This window comes from Aplosporella prunicola, assembly GCF_010093885.1.
Source record: "Aplosporella prunicola CBS 121167 unplaced genomic scaffold K452scaffold_8, whole genome shotgun sequence".
In the NCBI taxonomy this organism is placed as follows: domain Eukaryota; kingdom Fungi; phylum Ascomycota; class Dothideomycetes; order Botryosphaeriales; family Aplosporellaceae; genus Aplosporella; species Aplosporella prunicola.
The window spans coordinates 1-23,434 of record NW_022983536.1 but is presented as its reverse complement, the minus strand read 5'-3'; the positions used below and the strand labels follow the sequence as shown (position 1 = coordinate 23,434).

Genomic DNA, 23,434 nt, shown 5'->3' with positions numbered 1-23,434 from the left:
AAGCTCAAATGTGGCGATATATTAGAGACGGACTGGCGCATGAGCGGGAACTATTTAAGAACTTGACGAGTCTGTGAGTACTTCACTTTCTTTCTTCTAGCAAGTCTCTGTTATTGAGGAGTTGCACTAACATAATCAATTAAGGTACACCCAAGTTGTCTCCCTGCGCGAGTCACAGACTTCCAACTACCTCAACCGCTCTGTCGGACGTATCACGCTATTAGGAACCCTTTTCGTTCCTGCATCAATTATTGCTTCGATTCTACCTATGGATGAGAGCTTCTCGCCTGGAAAAGAGAACTTTTGGGTGTATTGGGCAGTTACCATACCAGTACTCGCACTTACTTAAATCTTCCTGTTTACGGGCTTTATGCAGTGGTTGAAAAACTTGGTTGCAAAAACAGATGATCGAAAGCAAGAGGAGATGTCTAAGCGGACTGCAGGAAGCATTGCAAAGTTATCCTGAGGATTGATAAAGCATCACTACAAATTGCGTACTGTTGCAAAAGATGGTGTTTTGAGCTTTAGCCCTGTCCGATTAGAAGTTTCGGGCTTCTTCGAAACTTCCATGAGAATTTCTATCGTTTTGAGTCTTTCAGTATCGCAAACACTAGACAAAGTCTACTGGTTTCTCTAACAAGGCACCGGATAATTTGCCCACCCCCTCTAGATATTTTGCCTACCCTACGTAATAGCATCTACAGAATTATATAATATTTTTTCTAGTCTTTAAGATCTTAGGTCTCTACACCCTTATAAGTACCTTTATACCCTTCGAATATATTATTTTTATACCCTTATAGATACTCTAGTAGTCGTATATATCTATATCTCTATACTCTCGTAGTATACTCTAGTACTCGTATACTTTTACTTTTATATAATTATATAGTATCTATTAGCTATAGTGTAATAGTCTATTATAACTACCTAAGAAGTATTCTATAGGTATTATAGATTCTACTTAACATGTAGTTAAGGGGTGAGTAAAATATCTAGAAGGGGTGGGCAAATTATCCGGGCCCTCTAACAAAGCTCACAGTTTCCCCGCTGAGCCTTGCTTCAACCCATTTAAAGTAGGATCATCATTAGCGGTAGCCTTAATCCAATTCGTCCTCGGCAGCTCAAACGTATCCGTAATACGCGCATACGAAGCACCACCAAGCTGACCCACAGGCCGCAGAACCTCAAGATCAAACTGGCTTCGAGCATCATCCGTCGCATCCTCCTGCACCCAGAAGCGCGTTGCTTCTATAATCGCCAGCCTGCCGTGCGCGCCAGCAGAAGGCCTCGTGGTGTCATAGTCGACGATCTTCAAAACTTTTCCTTCGACGGAGAAGACGGCTTCCTGGACCCTCGCAGGCTTGATGGTGGAGCTGGGCGCTTGATGCAAGCCCGAAACGTCCCATTCGGAGATGCCGTACGGTGCGTCGAGCGAAGAGGCGTTGACCGCTTCGATCATGTGCTCGGATACGGTGTTGATGGTGCACTCGCCGGTCTCTTCGAGGTTTTTCAATGTGTCTTTAGGTCTCGCAGCGCGGCCACTGAAGCCCACAACGAAGACAGGAGGATCATGGTCGACGACCTGGAAGTAGCTGAACGGCGCGAGATTTGCGGTCCCATCTTTGGAAACAGTGCTGAGTAGGCCTATCGGTCGTGGTGCGATCCCAGAAATCAGGAGCGTGTAGTTCTGGAACATGGAGCGATTTTTGGCGAAAGGATCAATCTCAACGTGTTTCCGTAGCAGAGACTTCTCCCCGTCGTTGGCGCCCTCGCCGTACTTCCAATGCGGTTTCGCTGGCTTTGTGACGTCTATCGGTCCTGTTGGCTTCCAGTCCAGGCTCGGTGCCGACTTCGGCTTTAGTGAAGAATAGTCTGGCTGCTGTTTGCTTCCAGACGCCATGTTCCGGGTTGAGGTTCTGAAGTTGCGAATGATTTGGCTGCAAGTTGAGCGCCTGACTGCTGCTTTGCAGGTATTTGATGAGAAAAACATTTGTCTGGAGGACGTTTGAAGAATGAATGACGAGTACGGAGGGTAACACGGGAAAGCATTTAACAGTCCGATCTTCGCCGTTAAATACGTCGTTCGGGGCCACGCCCTGTCAATTACATGCCGATAAGGCACGTGATGATTTGAGCCGAAGATAAGCGATGAGCTAGCCCAAAACAGGAACCAAGAAGAGAGTTCCAAGCAAACGTGTCGGCTTTCATCGACAGCTTTCATATTCCTTATTGTTCTGACCAGGATATTTTACCATCCCTTGTGAAAACGTAGCCCGTCTTTACCAAGAGCTCCAGAACGGTATCTACGCTACGTCCTTTGTATTTAACGCCGGTAATCAGCGCTCCTCTTTTAGGAGCTTTTGCAATGAGCTCGAGGTCTTCCGGATAAGGCTCGTTGCGGATCGGGCAGAAGTAGCAGTAGTTAAGTTGTAGACGATGTTGGGATATTCGAATACATTCACTGAAAGACCCTATGTCGAGCTCGTCCAGATGAGGTAGGGTCTGCGTCAAGGCCGGTAAAGCTTGTCGCCAACTTCCCGTTCTGAGCCCAAGAAGCCGAGAAGAGAAGCAGCGTAGAGTATCTCGGAAGAGAGAGAGGAAACCGAGAAATTGATCCACGTCTTTGAATATAACATGTCGAATGCTTAAGTAGTATAGCGGAGGCCTCCATGCCGGGCTGAAAGAGAGGAGGTCATTGACGAGGTCTGCGTTAAAGCCAGCGGAAAAGTTCAAAGAGAGTTTCCGAAGGTTTCTTGCTCTTGCAACTATTGTTGTTACAAAGTCTTGTACTCTATCAAGATCCCTAAGGTCGTTGAAGTTGAGATATAGGTCCTGGAGATGATTGGCCCAGACTTCTTCAAATCTTGAGCTGCGGTAGACATCTGTAGAAAACCTTGTTATGTCTATCATCTCTGTCTCTAAGATCGTGAAGTCGATAGCGAAGGATTTGATAGGAAGGCGGTATTCGGAGATGCAGTGTAGAAGAAGAGCAAGGATATCGGATAGAGGAACCCAGTCAATGTTCACGCCCTCCTTTTCGCCGTCGTTATCGCTAAGAACAAAAGATCGGCAGTTAGGTAGACCGCCGATGAGTGTATGATGCAAAAGCCTCTCGATCTCTGCCGGAAACGGTGGCTCCAGAAAGCCTTGCGAAGAGCGATGCCACGGTCCCGGAATATTTTGGCCTAACTCAATGCTTCCCAGTTCAGTTGGAAGGCTGAGCATGCCATCAATGACCAATGTCCGAACGGCTTGTCTCGCTTGGGCATGCTGCGAAATCTCTTCTAGTCGAGATAGACTTTTTGGGCTCAGATCCGTTGTGATGGTATCGAGATAGACTTGAAAGAAGGCAGGTGTCACCTGCTTAGCCAGTTGTCGGCAAACGAGACGTAAGGAGCTGATGTCTGCTTTGCTCAAAGCGCCGAGTATGCAAGTCAACTCAACAAGCTCAGTTGGAAGCCGGTGCAGAGCCGCGCTCATGGTTCTTGTTGGCGTCGCTTTTGCTCTTGTTGCGGTTGTAGTGACACGATTGTGTTGTGGTAGGCAGCAGCGCCTCACCCGTCAAATGCGTTGGCTTACTTAGTCAGCACTGCCGATGCCACTAGGGACTACCCGGAAAACCGACTTTTTCAATCGGTTGCATTTTCAGCCCCCGCGGTGAATATTTACTAACGTCCATCACCGCGAACCAAGATCCACCGTATAGTGAGATAGAGGGCGATATAAGCAGTCCCTATAGAGTGCTCCTTGCCTAGCTCCCAGTCCGAGTCCTAGGTATAAGTAAAAAGCTCTTAGAGCGTATAGAGCCTCTATATATCTTAACTAGGCATTTTCTTCTACTCCGTATAAGTATTACTATCTCGTAAGATAGCAGATCTTGCTTCACGGTAACGGAAGTTATTACCTGTATTTATAAAGTTACCTTTACTTATATAGAAGACAATTTGTTTGCCCTGTGTTGCATGTTCGCTGCTGTCACAAGAATTCGACTTTGCTGATTTTAGCCCATAAATTGCAGCGCCACCTGCTGACGCGGCTTACAGTAGGAGTACTTCAAACAATTGACACAAAATGATACTAAATAGATTGGAAGATGAATTGCATTACATTCATAAAAATATTACTATTATCTACTGCCATCGGCACCTCCTCGCAACCGGTTACTATTTCGTAGCAACGATGGAGATGTCGTCAAAGTAAATGTTGGATCTGAAGCTATAGCCAGTGACGGCGGAGTAGCTGGCATCCCAGCCCGGATTACCGGTCGATAAAAGGTAGAAGTTAAGGAAACCAGTCGAGGGAGCGGTATAAGTGCCCTCGACTTGCACCCAAACGCCGTTTGCCGCGGTGTTGGGCACGGTGACAAGCGTTAGAGTATTGGTGATGGAGCTTCCATATGTGACTTTGACCGTTCCGACATTGTTGGTGAAACCTTCACGCCTGTACCATGCACTGAAGGTGTACTTCGTGCCCTTGATAACGTTGAAACCTTGTCCAACACCACTTTGTTGGTTAGTAGACGATACGGCGAAGCCTGCGGCTTTGGTTCCATCGTGCACCGGGGATGAAGCAATTTTCCCGTTACTGGAGACGTAGGAGAAGGACTGGAAATTGCCCAGTTCAAAGTCACCATTCTTGATATTATTACTCGGCACAGGAGCCGTGGAAGATGTCGCCGCGGCGGCTTCGGTAGTGCCAGCCGGCTGAGTGACAGCCGTGTTTGAACCCGCAGTAGCCGTGTTGGCAGGAGCCGTAGCCGTATTTGCCGGAGCAGAAGCCGTGTTAGCCGGAGCAGAAGCCGTGTTGGCGGGAGCAGTGGCCGTATTGGCTGGAGCAGAAGCTGTATTCGCCGGAGTAGAAGCTGTATTCGTCGAAACAGAAGCTGTGTTTGCAGGAGTAGAAGCCGTGTTTGCAGGAGCAGAAGCCGTGTTTACAGGAGTAGAAGCCGTGTTTGCAGGAGCAGAAGCCGTGTTTGCAGGAGCAGAAGCCGTGTTGACCGGAGCAGAAGCTGTATTGGATGCACCGGCAGCAGATGAACCACCAGTAGCGGAAGCCTCGCCGGCAGAAGAACCTCCAGTAGGAGAAGCACCTCCCGTAGCAGAAGCGTCACCAGTGGCAGCTGTACCACCAGTAGCATCAGTAGCAGAAACACCACTGGCAGAAGAACCCTCAGGAGGAGCGCCTCCTGTAGCAGAGACGTCACCAGTGGCAGACGCACCAACAGTGGCACCAGTAGCACCAGTAGCGGTGGCGCCGCCAGTAGCAGTACCGGAAGCGCCACCAATGGCAGTTGCACCGCCAGGAACAAGGGCATCACCGGTAGCAGAGGCACCGCCAGTAGCGGAAACATCGCCAGTAGTAGTAGCACCGCCAGGAGCAGAAACACCAGTAGCAGAGACATCGCCTATGGCAGTAGCAGAAACCTCGCCAGGAGCGGAGACATCACCGGTAGCAGAGGCGCCGCCGGGAGCGGAAACTTCGCCAGTAGCGGAAGCAGCACCGGCAGCAGAACCACCAGTAGCAGTAGCAGAAGCGTCAACGGGAGCGGAGACTTCACCAGTAGCAGTGGCGGAAACCTCGCCAGGAGCGGAGACTTCACCTGTAGCGGAAGCACCAGTGGCAGTTGCAACGCCAGGAGCGGAAATATCGACGGCAGCAGCAGTAGTAGTGGCATCTGAGCCAGCAGCAGTAGCAGTGGCAGTAGCAGAGCCGTCCGAACCGGAGGCGGTAGCGGTAGCGTCTAATCCTATGGCAGTGACTGTAGCATCTGAAGTAGCGTCGGTGTTGGCGGTGTTGGGATCCGAGGTGGCCTCAGGGGAGCCAGTCGACGTGCCAGTCGTAGAGTCGTCAATGGTAGTTATCAAGGTCGGCTCGGAGTCAGGAGACGAGGCAGTGGCTGTGACAGTGGAAGTGGCAATGGCAGTGGCAGAACCGTCAGTGTTAGAGTCGGTGGTGTTGGGATCAGAGGTGGCCTCAGGCGAGCCGGTCGAAGTGGCGGTCGTAGAGTCGTCGAGTGTAATAGTCAAGGTCGGCTCAGAACCAGAAGCCGTGGCAGTGGCTGAAGCATCAGTGTTCGGGTTGGCGATGTTGGGATCCGAGGTAGCTCCAGGCGAGCCAGTCGAAGTACCAGTCGCAGAGTTATCCAGAGTAATAGTCAAAGTCTGGTCAGATCCGGGAGCCGTGGCAGTGGCTGAAACATCAGTATTGGGGTCAACGGTGGCAGTCGTAGACGCGTCAGCATCCGTAGTAATAACGCCAATAAAAACCGTCGTAGGGCCGGACTCAGAAGACTCGGTGCCTGTGCCTGTGCCTGTGGCCGTGGCCGTAGCAGTAGCAGAGGTTTCAATGTTTGTTTCACCACCATCGGTAGTGGTAACGCCAATGAAGACCGTTGTAGGACCGGATTCAGAGGTCTCAGTGCCCGTAGAAGTGCCCGCAGAAGTATCAGTATTAGAGTCAGCGGTGGCAGTGGTTGTAGCATCAGCAGTAGTAGTTGCGTCAATAGTGGTAGTCGCAGCACCGGCTTCAGATGTATCCTCGGTAATTGTGGCAGTGGTAGTAGCGTCCTCGGCCGCATCAGTGTCTGTAGTTGTCGCATCGGCGGACGTTGCGGTACCGGTCAGAGTAGCATCAGTGGACGAGCCCTCAGTGCCGGTAGCGGTGGCGAATGCATCAGTACTAGTGACTGTGATTGTGGTATCAGTGGCAGTTGCATCGGCGGAAGTAGCCGTGCTAGTGATCGTAGCATCGGTGGGCGCATCCGTCTCACTAGTAGACGCACCAGTAGGCGACGCGTCAGTACCAGTGGTCGAAGCATCAGTTCCAGTAGAAGACGCCCCAGTAGAAGAAGCGTCAGCACCAGTAGCCGGACCCTCGGTTCCAGTAGCAGATACTCCGCTGGCCGAAGCATCAGTACTCGTAGTAGGATCAATAACAGTAATCGTCGTAGGACCGGATCCAGAAGCATCCTTAGTACCAGTAGTTATGGCAGTAGCATCGGAGTAGGTGCCGGTTAGAGTGGCATCAGGCGAAGAGTCCTCAGCGTTGGTAGCGGTTGTGGATGCATCAGTGCCTGTGATTGTGCCCGTGATTGTGATAGTGGCATCAGTAGTAGTGGCGTCGGCGGAAATAGCTGTGGAAGTAATCGTAGCATCAGTGGGCGCATCAGTACCAGTGGGAGACGAATCAGTGGCTGAAACATTAGTGCCCGTGGCTGAAGCACCAGTAGACGAAGCATCAGTGCCAGAGGCAGTAGTAGTAGCATCGGTGGTAGCAGCAGTAGTAGTCTCAGCACCGCTAGTAGAGGCATCCGTAGCAGTGGTCTCGGTGGCCGTAGCGTCGGTAGGTGTAGCGTCGGTGGCCGTAGAAGTAGCATCAGTAGCCGCAGAGGTGGCATCAGTAGCCGTGGCAGTAGAATCGGCAGTAGCCGTAGTAGTGACCTCAGTACCGCTGGTGGAAGCATCGCTGGCAGAGGTAGTAGTACCAGTCGTGGTAGTGTCCGTGCCGGATGTTATAGCACCAGTCGTGGTAGCATCCGTGCCAGAGGTCGTGGCATCACCCGTGGCAGCATCGCTAGCAGAGGCCGTAGCACCACTAATCGTGGACGCATCCGTGCCGGTAGCCGAAGCTCCCGTGGAAGAGGCGTCAGTGCTAGCAGCAATGGTAGTGGTCGTGGCGCCGGTAGCCACATCAGTGCCAGTGGTGGTAGTACCAGTGGCGGTAGCACCAGAAGTCGAAGCGTCGGTGCTGGTAGCCACTGTAGCACCGGAGGTTGGAGCATCAGTGCTAGTAGCAGAGGAATCGGTGGCCGTAGCAGACGTGCCATAAACGGATGTGTCAGTGGAACCAGTAGTAGTAGCGGCTCCCGAAGTGACAGTGCTAGACGTCGTAGCATCGGTGCCAGCAGAACCATTGGCAGAAGTAGCAGTCGAGGCCGAAGTGCCGGAAGCAGAGGCATCAGAGGTGGCCGCACCCAACGTGCTGCTACCGGTGGATCCAGTAGAAGCAGTTCCCGAAGAGCCAGGGGCAGAAGCATCGCTGACGCTGTTTGCACTGCCGGAGGTGGCAGTGGATTCAGAAGTGATAGTGACGACCGTGGTCTGCGGGGGCAGAGTGATTGTGGTGGTTTGGGCCGGGGCAGTGACGGTCGTGGGGCCGGCGCCGGGCAGCGTGAATGTGCTCACTCCACCGGGCACGATGGTTGTGGTCACCTGGCCGGGGATGGTGATGGTTGTCAGCTGAGCAGGGGCTTGCTGGGAGAGAGACGTCTGCTGGGCAGGAGGGACCTGCTGAGACGGAGAGCTCTGTTGAGGAGCGCCCTGCTGAGAGGGAGAGCCTTGCTGGGAAGGCAAGGCCTGCTGAGAGGGCGAGGCCTGCTGAGAAGCCGAAGCCTGCTGAGCAGGAGGCGCCTGCTGAGAAGGCGAGCCCTGTTGAGCAGGAGATCCTTGAGTCACAGTGACAGTAGACGCAGAGCCGGCAATTGTGACAGTCCTCGTAACAGCAGGCGCAGTGATCGTAACTGGCGCAGGCGCAACACCGTTGGGGAGTGTAACGGTGGTAGTCTGGCCGGGAACTCTGACCGTGGTGGTTTGAGCCGCAGCATTGTTTCCGGGCAGCGTGACAGTAACAGTATCTGCATCGGCAGGAGCAGCGCTCGGGATAGTCACGACAGAAGGCTGGGCGCTAACAGTGGCTTTGACGAGCTGTCCGGGGACTGTGAAGGTGTTTGTGCCCGAAGTGACGGTGGTGGGCTGCACGGGGATTGTAACAGTGGATACAACACCCGGCAGAGTCACTGTCATCGGCTGCGGGGGAATCCTGACGGTCTCTGTGCGCGTGCTGAGCTGCGTAACAGTCTGGGTCTGGGGGATCTCTGTGACTGTAATGGGAGGGGAAGCCGGGGGGCAGGTGTTGTCCCGAGGCAGCGCGTTGGCAACGCCCACGAGCGGCGCGCAGAAGGCCGCGAGCGCGGTGTACTTCATGGCTGCGGTGTGGAGCAAAAGAGAAGAGGCGAGCGAGTGATGGGCCGAACAAGCCAACGCTTTCTTGTACTTATACATGACAACCTACTACAGTACACTGCCCCAAGGCGCATATGCCAAGGCCCCATGCGTGCTTCACCATCTTCACCGTTTTTTCAGGAGATAGCAAAAGCCGATGGTGGCGGGTGCGATGGAAGTTCGATAGGACGCTTGTGGCTCCACTAGCGTGCGGAACATGGCTGCCATTGTCAAAGGAAGCACACGCCCACGGAGCGACTTTCTCCATGCTCATTTCCACCCCGCGGCCAGGCCTGACGGAGGATGCAGCGCTTCCCCATCCTTTTGGTGATAGCACGGGGCGGCGGGAGCGGGCGGTGGCTGAAGCGCGGCGCGCGGCGTCGAAGGATTGACAGGATGGTGTTTGTCCGGACGGACCCGCGTCTACCCAGATCTCCAGGTCTAGATCTGGCCTGATCCTCCAGGTTCTCCATTGTGCCATTATTGCCTTCACCGTAGGCCATCTTCCTTCGACGTCCCGCAGATCAGTGGCAACGCGCAGTCATGTTCGACGTCATGTTGAATTGGATGCATTAACATCGGAACGCAGCAAAGGTGGAACGTTGTGAGAGCGTTGGCCGAAGGGCACCGCCCGTCCCACGTGATATACCTTTATAGCCACCTAGCAACTACCGTCCGCTGTATTAGAGCACATGGTAGCTATCTAAGAAGTAGTCAATAAGTATGGAAACTGAGTCTCTATTTCCTTACCATGTCATCACGTGGTCGACGACAGAAAACGCGAGACGCGTCGTTTGGATCACGTGCAGCATGTGAAACTTACATGGGATTTCTCCTCCTCCGCTTTCCCTTTTCCATGAACAAGGATGTGTTTCTCAATCATTGGTCCAAGTCGGCTTGCGAGGAGGCTGGCCGTGTGCGACCAGTCCAGCTCAACTCCAGCCATGCGCCTTCCCTCTTCTTCCCCGCCCCATCGGTCAGATGGATGACACGATGAACTCGTCGTCAAAGGTCCGGATCGCGTCTCTCATCCTGCTTGTTGAGCATGTGTGGCCCCGGCTCGTCATTGGCTGCCGGTCGGGCCTGCTGCTCTACACCCTCCTCCTGCCGCTCGCTCCGTCCGCAGCCAGGAATCTCGTCCTGTTCGGGGGAGGGCCAGTTGCCTTCATTCTCAGACTTAAAGTTAGAAACAGACGCTTAAATCTGCCTGGGCTCGAGAACCTGCTGGAACGCGTTGTCGCCTGCTTTTTTTGGCTTGCTCTGGTCGTACTAATCCATCGGGATGGCTCTTCTGCCGCAATACCCTTCCCACTGGCCGGCCTGGCTCTTTGGTGCTCTACGTCCTTCTCAAAACTGGTTGGGTGGCATATCATGATACTATGCCTCTGCCGTGCGCCTCCTCAGCAACTACTTTCGTACTTTCAGGGTGTCAACTGCGCTGTTGAGTTCCTCAAGGACATCCTGGTCAGAACACTTTACGTCAAGCTGGTAACCTGGATATTACTAAACAAGGATCTTCTACGCAGTACTGCATGCCGTTTCTTTATCGGTTCCATTAGATGCCTTGTCTACGGATTCTTGATCCGTGGGATTGGAAGGTATGTGCTGCGAACAAACCGTCTTGATTTCCTGGACTCCCGTCTTTATCGCTTTTACTGTGGCTACAAATTCATCGACTACTGGTACAAAGTCAGCTGGCGCCATGGAGTAACTTGGGCGGTGAAGGAAACAAAAGACGACATCAATCAACTTCATTATAAGCCACTTGGTGGGCCACGGAACATCCGCCTCCTGTTAGTCCATCCATGGCATCATTACGGGCCCATCAGATGCTCCTTCGTCGAGGTTTCACTTGACAGGGCCCCGCGATACGAGGCTATCTCGTACACCTGGGGCAATCCAATGAGACGCCCGGCAGTTTTGATAGATGGCAGGGCATTCCACGTAACCGCCAATGCCCATAATATACTCCGAGGACGAAGTTCTTCGCTTCTTCCGAGATTGCTCTGGATTGACTCCGTTTGCATCAATCAGCAAGACAATTTCGAAAAGTCAAACCAGGTGCGGATGATAAGGGATATCTATCAAAAGGCATTCCTGGTAACTGTCTGGATGGGCCAAAACAGCTGGCCTACCTGCGTCACAGAAGAACTCCTTTTTTCCATCGATGCATACTGGGTGTCAAGGCAGCTCGTCAAACTGCGTGAAGCTGCTTCCCAATTCCCTGGAGATTCGCGTGGCCTACTTGAAAAATTGACTGCAACAAGACGCTCTACTTATTGGTTCAAATTCGTGGAATTCCTCAGGCATCCATGGTTTGAACGTATATGGGTTGTCCAGGAAGTAGCTCTTGCCTCGTCGATCCGCGTGGTCTATGGAGGCAGAGAAATAGCGTGGCATGACATGATTGATGTCTTTGGCATTTTCACCCGAGATCTTCATATCCAAGGGCTTCTCCAATGGACAAAAGATCCTAAAGTGAGGCAAGTACCACCTCCGTCTATCCATAACGCACTAGAGATGAATCAATTCCGCCAATGTGTAAAGTCCGGCATTGACTTGCCATTTCCGAAAACCTTCTTGGCTTGTCGAAGATTCAAGGCCACAGATCTTAAAGACAAAGTCTTCGGCATTCATGGAATTTGCCCTTCTTCAAGTACACGTCTGATTCGGCTCGATTATACCTTATCCCTTGAACAGGTGTTCACAGAAACAGCCAAGGCACTGATATCTGGAAGTCACTATCGGCTTATCTTTGCCATCGCGGGTGTAGGGTACTTCAATACATCGGTCCCGGGTCTCGAAAAGCTTCCTTCATGGGCCCCTGACTGGAGTCGGACACCCCAAGTTGTTGCCCTTGCCGATCTTGAGAAGAACCAGAGCATCAGGATCGACTATACGTCGCCGCATCTATCCAATAGTGGAAAGAACCTGATTGCGTATGGCCAATTTATCGACGTGATCGACCAACTCAGCCCTGCCTTCAATGAACCCGCATTCGACGAAGCCGGCAAGTGGGGAGTTGAGCATATACCAAGATTCTGCGAGCAGTTCAAAAAGTCATACGAGCTGCTCATGCAGTCGACTCTCACTACCAACCTATATCCTTTCACCCGAGAGCCGCAGACGCTACGAGAGGCTTACTGGAGGAGCTTGATAGGCGATAGCGCCAACGGCATCTCTCCGGCCCCAGCTAAATATGCCGAAGCATTCGAAGCATTGGAGCGAGATGTGCACGAAATGGCTACCGTATTTGATTCCGGACTAAGCGCAGATCCGTTCCAGGCTTCACAGGAAGCAACGGAATTCTTGCCACTCATGGTTGCTTGCACCGGACGCAGGTTTTGTGTCACGAGGAGAGGATACATCGGGTTCGTGCCGCCGTATGCTTGTCTTGGGGATGGGGTGTTTGTGGTGATGGGCGCGCAGACTCCGCTGGTACTGCGTCCGGTCACGGATTGCGAACAGCATGCACAGTTGAATGCGGAAACCGAGGCGCCCGCCAAGCATCTCGTGGGCGAATGCTATATTCATGGGGTTGAGGCTGGTTCGATACTTGATAGAAGTCAAGGCTGCTCTCCGGTAGAGCTTGTTTGATGCTAATGTTCATGGGCTAGGTACCGAATTTTCTTATTGATTTTCACGTTGTTTCGTGGGGGTTTCCGACCACTACGTAGATCTTTCGCTTATTTCTTCACTTCAGAAACGATACTGACCCCGTCTTATCATTTTGTTTTGAATACTGGTTTAATAACATAGCTCTAGGCTGCTGAATCTTCGACCAAGTCCGAGGCACGCGGGTTTATTCGAAGGCTTGGCCCAGATATTTCCAATATTCCGCGCGTTCCTCCCACTGCCCTGGTCTATATGCATGAGCGAAGTTCATGAGAGGGCTGGGTTTTCCCGCTATAACTGTCAACTCGCTTCCCGCCTCTTCATAGTCCTCTCCTTCCATGCGATACATTTTGATCAATCCTCGTTTCTCATGAATAAAGTCATCATCAACGACGAGGAAGTGACGTCTCTCAAATCCTTCATGTGGGCCGATAGACTTAAGGAACTGGGCGGCATCGGATGGGGCCTTGCCTAGATAAGGTGAAGTCCATCGGCGATCTATGGGTGTTTTTGTCAAGCAGGGATTTTGTTTGGTAGGGATTTCGGCGCCCTCGGTTGCTAGCCAAGTTCCTTGCTCTTCCATGATAAAGTTGACGTCCTCAATGATTTTGTCGATTTCCTGGCAAAATCGTGAAATTATTAGTCGTTTTCATATTTGGGACAAAGTACAGGACTTACCTCATGGGGAATCTCAACGAGCACGAAGAGCGCAAGATACCAGTCATGTTCTCCATAATACCTCAGCGACATTTGAGGGTATGACGGGCCACAGCCTGTCATATTGCTTGGCTGACCTTTCGAGGTTAACGTCGAGTTTGCCGAGATATTTTGTTGGATGGGCCTCCGCTATTTATGAAAATGAAAGTGAAAGTTGGGCGGCTAACAGCTTGACGGCGTGGCTGGGGGTGGAGACCTATGGGGGCGATTGGTTGGTAGTTGGTAATAAGAGGAGTTGTTGCCTGTTGGTAGGGTGCGGCACAGCGGGACGATCCGCCCACCGTCTCCACTATTCCGTTAACCAAGTGGGCTGGGGACTGTCGTCTCCGATGGCAGCCTAGCAGAAAAGGACGGTTACAGGATCCTTAGGCTTCATACATCATGGTGTTGGACGTAGTAATACACGACGGATAGTGCCTAGAGGACGCGCGCGTGGTGAACAGGGGCCGAGAAGTACCTAGGCAAGCGAGGCCCAATAAAATGACGTCAGGCGTCACTCAACCTAAGCCTACCCGGGTAACATAGACTCAAAACCATCACAATCACGGTACACCATTTTCATAAAAGCCACCGGTTAGGGTCTGATGGGGTAAGTTTAAGATACGACCGTCGATAGCACCCGGCCGAGCCTAACGGTCAGTAGCGCAACTTTCACCCTGTTCGTACCGACCATAAATATGTTAGACGATGCCGCGCCCTGCCTGTGCCGCACCCTTACTGCGCCGCTGCCTCCCGACGGTGCGTTGTTACCCCGTGCTTACTATGGGTTTGCGAATTGCAGCCCCAAAGCACACACTCAAACAACCTTTCCGAACCCACTCTACTGGCCTTCGATGGGTTTACCGAAATTATCTAATTGGTGTCTAGGGACAGAGCTTACGGTTAGAACAATTTTTCTCTGCTTGCCAGCAAATCTGTAATCCAGCCATTGTAAGGCCGGGTTAGCTAGTAAGTAGTTCTTAGCTTAACTTTGCACCATCATTTTATCCTTAAATCCCAATCCTTTGTTGCTGGAAATCCTACCCTGTATCTATGAGAAGCAGGCTCTCGCATCCCTACGCGCCTAGAACAACTAACTGAGCAGCTGCGCCTCTTGTTCCTGTTTCATCCTTAACTCTTTATGGTCCGCAACTTTGTTGCTACAAACCGCGCCTCTCGGTGCTATTACGCCCCTGATTTCCCTCGATCCACCACCTTGTGGAAGGATGTTGTATTTGAATATTGAAGGAATTGGACCCATTCCTTTTCGCATACTAAGGTATATATACCACTTGAAAGAGGCCTAGAATGCCTCAGCAAGCAATCCCGTTCGATCATTATCCACACATTCATTTGTTACTCCTAATCTTTGTACATTCATTGCAATGAAGTTTTTTCAAGCCTTCGGTCCAGTTGTTTTGGCCACATTTTTTGGGGAAAGCTCTGCCTTCCCTGCTAGGGACTCCAGTCTCTTTCCTCGTGCGCCACCCCCAGGACAAGACGTTGGTGTCTGGAAATTCGACTGCGCTGACGCAGCTGGGTAAGTCAAGCGCTCGAATACATATATCTGTTATCCTAACATCTTTTGTAGAGCTTGCAACAACGCCTGTTACTACCAGAACTGTCTGAACAAAGGCAGAACGGTCACCTACTATGATGGCGGAGGAAAAAAAGACAATGCTGTAACCCGTCGCATCCAGTCTGGCGCCAAGGCAAACAATGCAGTTGGTGCCATCTGCCGCAGCCCTCCAATTGCGCAGAGCCAGTATGATCAACAAGGTGCCAATGAAGATCTAGAGACGGATGAGTGGCCTATGGCGGCTATGTGGCAGGAGGACTTCCAGCAGGGCCATATTCGGAATTCCTTAAGGTGTATCAACAACGGCGAAAACAGTGGTATGTAACAAACACCATGATCCCTTTACATGTCATATAACTAACCACAGAGAATAGCGGGTGGACGCATGTACATGAATTTCCGCAACGGCAAAGGAAGCCATTATGGCGCGAATGGAGACTGGAAATCCTCCCGCACTAAGCCGCCCGGACAAGCACTTAAAGAGGGTGATCACTTCACCGTTCAGTTTGAAAATGTGGACGTACAGTAGGTCTCACCACTGTTCTTATTGAGACTATTGCTAATACTCTCGTGTAGCAAATCACCCTATTGCGCACCCAATCCCACCTGCGAAAATGATGGTTTTCAGTTCCATATGACGTCCCTTAAAGAAAACGGTATCATGAAAGCACCCTACGATCCGGACGAGTCCAACACGTACAGAATCACCGACCAGTCGGGCGATCTCAATCACTACCACGTGCGCGTTACCCGGAGCGGAAACGGCGCCAAAGACGCTAAAGTTGAGCTGTGGGGTTACGGCGGCGATACGAAACACTCCAAAGGTACCCAGCACACTACGAATTTCGATGCGGGCCACGACTTTGAAGTTCACGGGTTTCCCAAGAGCCTTTTCATCAAACCTAAGGACAACAAGTTGGACGGTGAGCTCGATTTCAGGTACCACGAGAAGAACCAGCCAATAAATCATGATAAGTACGCGTACTTTGAATGGACAACGAACAGTAAGGGAAGATACAGTAGTACCGCCAGTAATAAGTACTGCGAGGGCAAATCTAGTGGCCAAGGGGCTCAGGCCAAGCATGTGTGGGATTGTCGCTTCCCTGGCTACTAATTTACTCTTGAAGTGTTGGTGTCAGGTTATAATAGTTGATATATTCTCTTCTTTCAACACGGAGTTTTATCTCATTTTTTTTTTTTTATTTGTTTAACACCATGCAACCCCCTGATCCATTCTATAGGCGAGCACCTGACTGCTCAGCTCCTTATGTAGATAAACCTCGCTGCTAGTCACTCTTTACAATTCAGCCGCGTTTACATCTTCACTAGCACGGTTCATTCAAACATGGAAATAGTAAGGATTTAATACTTACTCTTTCGCCCTTTCACTTTTCTATCATCGTGTCCTTGAAGGATACACCATGGTATACTTTCAATACTCTTATATCTCGTATTTACTTTCTATTATATCGACTTAATAAGAGCTGGATACCTTCTTAGTTAACGGACGACAAGTCACTCGAATCGTTTACCAGGAACTTTAGTACGGTTAAGAAGACATGGGTACCCGCTGGGCGGGCGACTGGAAGTTACAGCGATCTGAAAAACGTTACCGGAAAACCACAAATTGACGATTTAACAATCCTCTCAAACAGCCTCACTTGTCGTCTCTGTCTTCCTTGCCAACCTTGTTTTTCTAAAAACACTGTGGACTATCGTCATGTTTTCCGCATCTTTGATCGCAGAAAAACAAAATTCGCAAGGCGAGTACTATCCTAAGTTTCTGCCTTTCTGATACACTAACGTATACTGGTTTATAGAAAATTGGTGCCTCGGGTGTACGTCTCCATCACGAAGCCCAAGCGCATATCCACTTCGGAGTTATCAGGAAATTCCTCTACAGGCGGATGAATAGTAACCAATAATGCTTTCAGCAGTTGAGCAAACCCAAATGGTTACTGTTAGCCAAGTCTGTTGCGTTTGTAGGCATTCATGGTGTGTTTTTGGAGGAATCTTGTCGGAGCACGATCACTTGAGAGGTTAGAGATGGACTTAATCAACCAGTCTCTTTACCGCAACTATTCAAAGACAACTCTATGTGATAAGCAATGCAAGCAAGCGGCGTTTCCATCAATCAGCAAGGAGCAACCGCTCCAACAGCTGCCCGGCTAGCTCAATCGGTAGAGCGTGAGACTCTTACCCACTCTCCTTCAACAGAGAGCGATATCTCAAGGCTGCGGGTTCGACCCCCGCGTTGGGCTCAATTCCCAATCATTCTTTTTGCCGTTGAAATGGTTGTGGTGCAGTTATTGTAGCCCGAGTTGGGCGCCAGTGAAGATTTTTTTTTTGGTGTTTTCGCTTATCTCCGAAGCGTGGCCGAGCGCACGGGCTTGCTCGGCCCGATGTGGTAGACCCTTGGCCGAGATGCCGAGGCACCTGTTAGCTACCCGTGCACCGTGCTGCCTACCATCCTACGCATTCTCCCATTGCTAGTTATTTCTAGTCTAACTTTTGGCCGACATGGTCTTGGAATGTGCGGAATCCGCAAGCGTAGAACTGGTCGCATATTTGTTTTACACAAAGGTAGGAAAATGGACCGTGGGTTCCGGATATACTTCCGCATAACTTGTCTACGTCCGACTACTTCGATATAGAAACTGTAGGTTATTTGCTACATTGTATTCATCTTGGCTTGCCGTAAAAAGGCAATGCAGCCTGTAACAACGGTAGCTAGGCCTGTCCGTCTCTGGAACGTACTAGTTTCGGAATGTTTGCTAGGCATCGATATAACAACGAAAGGAAACGTACAGCTGTTGATTGCACAAACTATTATAACAAATCAGCGGTGGAAAAACAGATGGTACTGGCTGAAGCGACCGAAAGATGGAATGACATCTTTTCGAGCATTCTAAGTACTGTATCCGGAAATGTTGTTTGATTGCATCTTGAGCTTGGAATTTAAGGTTGAGAAAGAATTTCCTTTCGTCATAGAGAACTTCTTTGAGGAACGCTTTCATCACGCGAAAATGGATGAACTCCAGTCGCTTCCAAAGTCTCCAGCACTACAAAAGAGAGGGCCGTCCTACTGTTGAGGCGTTGCAACCCACCACTCTTCTTTCCTGCAATCATTACAATGAAACTCCACGCCAAAGACTCAGACACTCTTCCGAAAGACCCGCCTGAGATGGAGGAAATTGATCCATGCGGCGACGTGATCTTCATCGTCGGACCCGAGTTGGCAAGGCTTCGGGTACACTCAATGTACTTGAAGAAAGCGTCAGAGGTTTTTGCAGCTATGTTCGGTCCACGGTTTTCAGAGGGCCGGGAACTTAGCGAAGATCACCCTAAGGAAGTCAAACTGCCAGAAGACAACCCTGTCGCTATGAGAATCATCTGCGGCGTGATCCACTTCAGAACCGATATGGTGCCGGACAAGTTATCCCCGGTTGACATACTCCGAGTCGCCTTAGCAGCAGACAAGTATGGAATCGTACCAGTCATGAATTTCGCACTCCGAAACTGGACCAACTTCGACCATTCATCAGAGACTGATGACCTAGTGGCTATGGGCTCGGCTATCACAGTCGCATGGCTTCTAGGGGATCCGAAAGCTTTTTGGAAAGCGACGTCGGCGTTGGTGTTATACCACCACGGTTCATACGTGCCACTTGAAACCAAAATGGGCGAAATGATTCCCTGGAATGTTATGTGTGAGTTAAGAGTTGCCGTCATATTATCTCATATTGACTCAGCTATTGTAGATTCCCTAGAGGAGCGAAGGGCTTTGATGCGCACCAAGTTTAGCCAACTTTTTGTGAACTCTCTTCAAAAAACCCAGTCCTTATTTGGTCGGGAAACGGGGGGCAAATATACAAATGAGATGGTTGGAAGGATAAGAAATCTAAAGTTAGGACCTCAGGGCTGGGCGAATAACACTATCGCGAAAACACTCCTAAATGCTAAGACTGTAGCGGATCCGGTTCCCGGACACAGAGAGGGGATGATGTATGATACTCCTCCTTATCGTTATTCGTTCACTCTCCCTGGAGACCTCGAAAATCTCGAAAAAGAAACTGGCCTTTGTCTGGATGACTTCTTGGATGCGGATTAAGGAACGTAAGTGGTGGACCACATGGCGGAGCGCAAATCAAAGTAAGCGTGAGGGATCGGAACTGGCTTGTAGCGAAAAGTAGTCTAATTTCTTCAATCTCGTGCTGTAACGTCCGTCACCATGAAGCGAGATGGTGATAATTGTATGGAGTAGAAGAAGATACCTAGTTAAGATATGTTGAGTCTGTGCGTGCTCTAAGAAGCTTTTCACCTATACCTAGGACTCAGGCAAGGAGTACTCTGTAGGGACTGATTATATTATGCCCTGTCTCGCTAGACGGTGGATCTCGGTTCGCGGTGACGGCCGTTATTGTCGCGAGTCTGTGAGGATAAGATGCGGGTTGACCGGCGCCATAACGGCTAAGTACTGTACATGTAAGGATTCAGAAGCAACTGACAGATAAGGAGTGGATAGTAATGATCTTTATGAGACTTATGGTACTCTGTCGTAGTTCTCTGGTGATGATGATGAAAAAGAGGTTGTCGAAGTAAGAGTAAGGTGGAGCGGGCAGATCCGTAGGCGAGACGCACATCTCCCGCCCGCCTCACGTCACCTCCACACTCCACAATGCAAACCTCCGAACAAGCAGAAAAGCCGCCGCGCAACCGACAGCGCACCTCGACCGCCTGCACCGCCTGTCGCACCAAGCGCAGAAAGGCAAGTCCTTCGCCTTAGCCGCCGTAGCCAGCAAACGTCACCCCCACCGACCTCCACCGCGCCCGCCATACCCTCGACAACATCCATCCTGACAGATCCTCCCACGCGCAGTGCGATGGTGATCCCCACCAATGCTCCGCCTGCCGCTCCCGCAACCTCCCCTGCGACTACGCCCCCGCGACCGACCGGCGCAAGCCGCCCAGCCGCGCATACGTCCAAGCGCTCGAAGCGCGCGTGCGATCGCTAGAACGACAGCTCGCTGCCGCCGTCGCGCGCGCAGAGGCAGCCGAAAGACTGCATAATAACTACGGCGGCAGCAGTGGGGGACACGATGGTGATGGAAACGCTGAGTGTGGTGACGCGAAAGTCCCGCTCGCGCCCGCTATCGCGCCTAGCATCGACGACGTGACGGACACGCTCGGCAGTTTCAATATCGGCGATGGGGGCGAGGTGTGCTATTTTGGGGCGCGGAGCAACCTGAACCTGCTCCGGCGGGGTGGTGGCAGCGGCGTCTCGGTGCTTGAGGCGCAGCGGCGCGGGCAGGAGGCCGTGATGCGCCAAGTTGGGATGGTGGACGTGTCGTCTGCGCGGGAGGATCACCTGCTTGGTCTGTTCTGGACGTGGCAGAATGCTTGGCTGCGGGTTGTCGCGCGAGAGCCGTTCGAGCGGGAGCGTGAGGCAAGAAGAGGAAACGACGCGTGTGGGCGGTTTTGCTCGCCCGCGCTGCTGCTGGCCATGTTGGCTCTGGGAGCACATTACGATTCGGACTCGGAAGAGAACGCAAAAGGGGAAGAGGCAGGCGAGGCATTCGCTTCCCGCGCCAAAATCATGCTCCTCCACGAGGGCGAAGCACCAAGCCCGACAACCGTCCAAGCACTCGCACTACTCAGCGTACGCGAGATGGCACTCGACCGCGAGGGCCCAAGCGGCATGTACTGCGGGATGGCAGTGCGGATGGCGTTGAGCCTCGGACTGCACCTCGACTGCGGACGCTGCGTGGCCGAGGGCTTGCTGAGTGCGGAGCAGGCCGAGGTGCGCTGCGTCGCGTGGTGGGGATGTTACCTGCTGGATAAGCAGCTGAATATCGGGCTGGGGAGGCCTTCAGGGGTGCTGGATTGTCTTGTCACGGTCAAGTGGCCAGACGAGGCGTGTGAGGAGGAGAGAGGAGCGTGGGGAGGGGAGAGAGAGGATGACATGGTGGCACGGGGGGTGAGTTGCTCGATTTATGCGTGCCGGATGCTGTTGGAGGTGGTGGAGATATTGGATAATATGTGAGTACGGAACTACGGATCCGTCCATGCACGACTATCCTTACTAAATATTGATGGTAGATACTCCCCCAACAAGCCCGACAAGCCCGGCATGGCCACCGACGCCTATCTGCGCCTTACATCCTTCTATAACGCCCTCCCGGCTCCCCTGCGCGTGCCCCGCGCCGCTACTACCCGCGCCCTACCGCACGTCTACCAGCTGCAGTATTAACATGTCCCTTCCCCTCTCCTTCAAATGTCATACTAACATTTCGCCCCCTGAAGTCTCCAATATCACGTCCTCCTGATCCTCCTCCACCGTCCTTTCATCAAATCGCATCGACCTGCCACCACAGCTGCCGCACGCCTCGAAATCGATCGCACAAACACGCACTTCACCACCTGTCGCGCCGCCGCCGATGCCATCGCCAGCCTCCTCCGCGCATACAAGCTTCACTACAGTCTCGCGCGCTGTCCAGCCAGCGCGGTGCACGTCGCGTTCTCTGCTGCAGTGGTTTTCCTATTGGACGCGGCGTCTGCACCCGCGCCATCTGAGCCTGTGAGCGAACTAGAACTGCCGCATCCGTCCGTGGATGAGAGGGCGAGGAGAAGCTTGGACACCTGTGTGGCTGCGTTGGCGGAGATGGGACGGACGTGGCGGTGGGGTGGACGGGCGGAACGGGCGTTGAGGAAGTTGGCAGCGGGATGGGGCGTCAGTGTTCCTGTAGGTGAAAGCGGTGCTGGCAAGGAAGGGATGGTAGAAGAAGAGGCACTGTTCGGGCTGTGTGAGGAGCCGGGGTTGCTGGTGGATGCGCCCGGAGCGTCGCTGGCCGAGGCGCTGGACTGGAGCTGGCTGGACCCGTTTGCGGGAGAGGGGGAGGTGATGTTTGAAGGGTTCGATGCATTTGGTGAGTTTGGTGAGTAGGTGCGTTTAGTTATAGTAACCCTCTCAACTTCCTCTACTCCGGTACCAAAATTCCTCTAGCCAACAAGCCTTCGACAAATTTTACAACACCCTTAATCGCCACGTCGGCAACCCTGTCGCCATCCTTACAGTCCGGATTAAACGAGCACACCGTTATAGCCGCAGGCGGAATCGCCCCCTCCTCCGTCAACACGCCCATAACGCCCAGCACATCCTCCTCCAGCAAGCCTCCAAAACTAGGAAACTCGTTCGCATGCCCAACACTCTGGTCAATGCTGTCAAGATCGAAATGCACAACCGCCCTACTCCCAAACCCCGCTCCCCGCCCGCGCAGCACGGCCCTCAGCTCCCCCGCGAAATCAACTCTCTGCTCCGTAGAGCCCCACACAACATCGACGCCCGCGTCTCGCACCGCCCCCCGCTGCAAAGCCGTCACGTCCCGCAGCCCGCAGTACGCGAAGCGCCCCGCCAGCCCGCGCGGCACGTGCCCCGGCACCGTCGCCAGCAAGCGACGGAAGCAGCCGCCCGCGAGCATCGCCGCCGCCGTCGCGTCCAAGTAGCCGTTCTCGTTCGTGTCGGGCGTGTCGAGGTCGTCGTGCGCGTCTATCCAGACGAAGCCAAGACCGTCGTCGGTTGCGTCCCCTTTCTTAGAAATCTCTTCCGCCACCCGCAGCCCCGCCGCCACGCCCACAGTGCTGCAGCAGTTCCCAGCCAGCACGAGCGGGAACGCGCCGCGCGCTTTCGCGGCCGCGACCGCGCGCGACAGGTGCGTCAGCAAGGCGAAGGTGCGGCCCATTTCGCCCTCGGCGCTGGCGTGCACGGCCGGGAGCGTCGTGATGGTTATAGCGTTAAAAGGCAGGAGGGACGCGAGCTGCGCTGCGAGTGCTGGGGCCAGTCGGTCTGGGCCCGCGCCTACGCGGTGGTGCGGGAGCCCGACGTGGTAGGGGGAGAGGATTAGGGCGAGGGATTTGTGTGGTTTTGGTGTGCGTGTTGGTGGGGTCATTTTAGTGCTGGTTGTGGTGGTGGTGGTGACAGGTAGGTATGTAGGTATGTCGGTCGTATCTATTAATATCATCCGCGGCATCCACCCCTCTTTATACCCATCCCATCCCTACGTCAACCCTACCTACCTATGCGTAGACATATTGTCATAGTGTGTGTTCGAGGAAAATGTACATCCGCGCCCGGAAAATGTGCATCCGGCCGGAAAATGCGCATCCGCGGCAGAGTGCGGAACGACCCGACTAAAGTTACAGTCCGCCCATAGGTTCAGGCGGGTCGTCGTCGCCTGGGTCGGGTCGTGCCTAAAGCGGCACGACCCGATCCAGGCTGAATGGGCTTAGCCGGGCTGAAAGGTGGCCTGAAATGTGGCCTGATATCCGTGGGTAGGCGTAGGGTATATCGCTCGCCCATAGTGTTGAGGATGGAGAGGCGCTTAGTAAGCGGCGTTTTACTTAAATAGGGTTAGCGCTTGCCTAATAAGGAGTCTTGGCACGCGCTTGCGGCCTACTGCCGATGCATCTCGTGCCTTGATTGATTGATTGATTCGTTTTACGTCTATATGCAGTTGGAAACTATGACGGACGGTCCGTTTAGGAC

The 23,434-nt window shown here is 52.5% G+C and overlaps 9 protein-coding genes and 1 non-coding gene across 10 annotated transcripts; 5 read left to right on the top strand and 5 right to left on the bottom strand.

Moving 5' to 3' along the window:
* Window positions 1–979: 979 nt before the first annotated feature.
* Window positions 980–2,055, bottom strand: K452DRAFT_285590 (uncharacterized protein). Its single transcript, XM_033540138.1, has one exon. The coding sequence runs from the start codon at window positions 1,901–1,903 to the stop codon at window positions 1,037–1,039; it is 867 nt and encodes a 288-aa protein (XP_033399246.1). The 5' UTR covers window positions 1,904–2,055; the 3' UTR covers window positions 980–1,036.
* Window positions 2,056–2,229: 174 nt separating this feature from the next.
* Window positions 2,230–3,494, bottom strand: K452DRAFT_357209 (uncharacterized protein; the record flags this gene model as incomplete). The annotated part of the gene is made up of 1 exon (XM_033546099.1): window positions 2,230–3,494. Exon 1 carries the CDS (start codon window positions 3,481–3,483, stop codon window positions 2,230–2,232), a length of 1,254 nt encoding a protein of 417 aa, XP_033399245.1. The 5' UTR covers window positions 3,484–3,494.
* Window positions 3,495–4,166: 672 nt separating this feature from the next.
* Window positions 4,167–8,984, bottom strand: K452DRAFT_306937 (uncharacterized protein; the record flags this gene model as incomplete). The annotated part of the gene is made up of 1 exon (XM_033543031.1): window positions 4,167–8,984. One exon carries the CDS (start codon window positions 8,982–8,984, stop codon window positions 4,167–4,169), a length of 4,818 nt encoding a protein of 1,605 aa, XP_033399244.1.
* Window positions 8,985–10,757: 1,773 nt separating this feature from the next.
* K452DRAFT_204672 (uncharacterized protein) lies at window positions 10,758–11,399 on the top strand (the record flags this gene model as incomplete). The annotated part of the gene is made up of 1 exon (XM_033536085.1): window positions 10,758–11,399. A coding segment is annotated over one exon (642 nt), but the record flags the coding sequence as incomplete, so codon positions are not given.
* A 1,405-nt stretch (window positions 11,400–12,804) lies between these two features.
* K452DRAFT_306935 (uncharacterized protein) lies at window positions 12,805–13,397 on the bottom strand (the record flags this gene model as incomplete). Its single annotated transcript, XM_033543030.1, has 2 exons — window positions 12,805–13,236; window positions 13,296–13,397. The coding sequence occupies 2 exons, from the start codon at window positions 13,395–13,397 to the stop codon at window positions 12,805–12,807; spliced, it is 534 nt and encodes a 177-aa protein (XP_033399242.1).
* Window positions 13,398–15,214: 1,817 nt separating this feature from the next.
* K452DRAFT_159100 (uncharacterized protein) lies at window positions 15,215–16,503 on the top strand. The gene is made up of 2 exons (XM_033535644.1): window positions 15,215–15,417; window positions 15,469–16,503. The coding sequence occupies exons 1-2, from the start codon at window positions 15,278–15,280 to the stop codon at window positions 16,004–16,006; spliced, it is 678 nt and encodes a 225-aa protein (XP_033399241.1). The 5' UTR covers window positions 15,215–15,277; the 3' UTR covers window positions 16,007–16,503.
* A 551-nt stretch (window positions 16,504–17,054) lies between these two features.
* K452DRAFT_t60 lies at window positions 17,055–17,153 on the top strand. The gene has a single exon. It is a non-coding gene; the product is annotated as a tRNA-Lys (tRNA).
* Window positions 17,154–18,076: 923 nt separating this feature from the next.
* Window positions 18,077–18,415, top strand: K452DRAFT_224644 (uncharacterized protein; the record flags this gene model as incomplete). The annotated part of the gene is made up of 1 exon (XM_033536702.1): window positions 18,077–18,415. A coding segment is annotated over one exon (339 nt), but the record flags the coding sequence as incomplete, so codon positions are not given.
* A 1,565-nt stretch (window positions 18,416–19,980) lies between these two features.
* On the top strand, window positions 19,981–21,224 carry K452DRAFT_159067 (uncharacterized protein). The gene is made up of 2 exons (XM_033535643.1): window positions 19,981–20,931; window positions 20,992–21,224. Exons 1-2 carry the CDS (start codon window positions 20,213–20,215, stop codon window positions 21,140–21,142), a joined length of 870 nt encoding a protein of 289 aa, XP_033399239.1. The 5' UTR covers window positions 19,981–20,212; the 3' UTR covers window positions 21,143–21,224.
* Window positions 21,225–21,869: 645 nt separating this feature from the next.
* K452DRAFT_224692 (uncharacterized protein) lies at window positions 21,870–22,838 on the bottom strand (the record flags this gene model as incomplete). The annotated part of the gene is made up of 1 exon (XM_033536704.1): window positions 21,870–22,838. The coding sequence occupies one exon, from the start codon at window positions 22,836–22,838 to the stop codon at window positions 21,870–21,872; it is 969 nt and encodes a 322-aa protein (XP_033399238.1).
* Window positions 22,839–23,434: the final 596 nt, after the last annotated feature.